This window comes from Phaethon lepturus, unplaced genomic scaffold (genome assembly GCF_000687285.1).
Source record: "Phaethon lepturus isolate BGI_N335 unplaced genomic scaffold, ASM68728v1 scaffold8629, whole genome shotgun sequence".
NCBI lineage: Eukaryota > Metazoa > Chordata > Aves > Phaethontiformes > Phaethontidae > Phaethon > Phaethon lepturus.
Window position 1 is genome coordinate 1 of NW_010565483.1, and position 2,079 is coordinate 2,079.

At 51.2% G+C, this 2,079-nt stretch overlaps 1 protein-coding gene across 1 annotated transcript in view; it reads left to right on the plus strand.

Moving 5' to 3' along the window:
- Positions 1-350: 350 nt before the first annotated feature.
- The window catches only part of ADPRHL1 (ADP-ribosylhydrolase like 1), a gene marked incomplete at its 3' end in the record, with an annotated part of 15,111 nt that continues 13,382 nt past the window's right edge, over positions 351-2,079 (plus strand). The window contains exons 1-2 of the mRNA XM_010295194.1: positions 351-460; positions 1,776-1,996. Of these exons, the coding sequence (XP_010293496.1) occupies positions 351-460; positions 1,776-1,996 (331 nt within the window). The remainder of the gene's footprint in view (positions 461-1,775; positions 1,997-2,079) is intronic.

Genomic DNA, 2,079 nt, shown 5'->3' on the forward strand with positions numbered 1-2,079 from the left:
GGAGGTTTGCAGGGAGGACGAAGGCAATTCTCAGCCGGGGAGGTGATTTTGGCCGCGTGGAGGGCGTCCCGGGAGGGTCGTGGCCAGGAGCAGCGGGGGCTGCGGGCGCTGCTGCAGACTGCGCTGGCGCTCCCCAAATCCACCCTGTGTAGAGACTGAAAGTTTGATCCCACAGTGAAGGGTAAACGAAACATCTGCTTCAGTAGGAATCTGTCCCGTAAAGGAGGAACAAAACCAGCATCGTCGAAAGCAGGGGAACTACCCCTGCAACGAGGAAAGCCTTTTCCTCTCCGACTTAAACACGGGTCTAAAAAACATAAGGGTTCATTTCTGAAGAAGGCGTCTGTCGTATGGACTTGACGGCCGAGGCGGGAGCCGTGGTGGGCTCGGGCAGCGCGGAGCTGCTGGACCACAGGGACTCCGGCTCTGGGGACGAGGCTTCTGCAGAAGCTGCCGGGCGGTAAATCCTGCTCCTGGCTCCCAGCCGGATAAACTGACACCTGATTCCTAAATCTGAAAAGAGTCGGCAGCTTGAAACTATCTTGTTGCTCTAGGATTGTGTGTGGGGTGGCCAGCATAATGGAGAGGGTGCTTTTTTATGTGAAAGGAGGGGAATCTTGGTTTTACCACGGATGGTCTTTATTCACCTGTCTGCCTGACTGGTACTTTTGAGCGGCTCTGGCTTGCAGGGCTCCAAACTTTCTCTTAAATTAAACCTCTCCTGCGGATTTCAGGAAACCACCGATCTTTGACAAAATGAAGATGTTTTTAGAACTTCCCCTGCTGTGTCATTCGATCTGTGAGTCAAACCAACTATTAAACGGGGTTTCTCGAAGTACACAGAAAAGATCTAAATGGACAAATCCCGACGGCCTCCCCAGTTCCCACTGGTTACACAAGTGTAATAGATGCCGGTGGAAGCTCTTCCTCGGCAAGAGCTGAGGGCAGGGCTCTTCAAGCCCAACTGCAGGCAGCAGCAGCCGAGAGAAGCAGCTATACTGAAGGAACCGTGTCTGTTTAAGAGGGGAAAGGTTCCTCCTTAGGCAGGGCTGCAGGCCTTAGGAAAAATAATCAATAAAGAGATGCGGCTAACGAACCAATTCCAGAAAGAAATTTATCTGCTGGAAATGCTACAGACTGTAGGGATTTACTACTCTTACTGATCTTTATAATCATTTTTATAAAGGCTCCCTGTTCTGGTTCCTGTACTGACATAATATATAGGGATCCCTGCATGAAAGACCTGCAGATATCAGCTAAAATAAATATAAAATACAGATTCAAAAATAAGGACACTAGTCTGCTTTTGTGTTTAAGCGTACATACATACCTCTTTAAAATAATTGAGTGGTAATTAAAAAAAAAAAAAAAAAAAAAGGCTTTCATTGTCACATTGGATTCGTGTCTGCAAACGACGGCAAAAGCCGGGCCAGGCACAGCTGGCTTCGTGCGCCCACGCGGTCCCCACGGCCGCAGCCCACTCCCCTTAGAGCTGGGCTCCGCTGCAAGCGCTTCACACCACGGAGCCGAAATAAAGCCCCTGAGCAGCTACTGCTGACCAACAGAATGCCTTCAACTTTCTGATTACAGGCGTTCAAAGCGGAAAGGAAAGCAGGAAAACATGAGAACAGAGAGAGGAGGCTGTTCTCCCTCCAGCCCGCTCTCGTGCTGGGTACACACGTGTTGGCAGCGGCACCAGAAGCGCGACGCGGTGCATTGGCAGTGGAAATGGAACATTTCCTAAATGCACAGTGAGCTCGCTTGTTTGTGTTCAGTGCTCTCTCGCTCTTCTGCCTTCACGTAGCAACCTCCTCTTCCCTCCTCCGAGCAGATTACTGGTGTTTAGAAGACCTGTACCGGGAGCTGGTAAAACGCTACGTGGATGCTGTCGACAAGCTCTCGGGGAGGCGGCCAGACCCCGCTACCATCGAAGGCTGCAGGGAACTGAAACCAGACAACTACCTTCTCGCTTGGCACACGCCGTTCAATGAAAAGGGTACGGTACCCCCGTCCGTTTATAGATCCTGGCCTGAATAATGCATGCTCGCAGCGTTTGTGGCTGGAGGGGAAGAGGTGCCT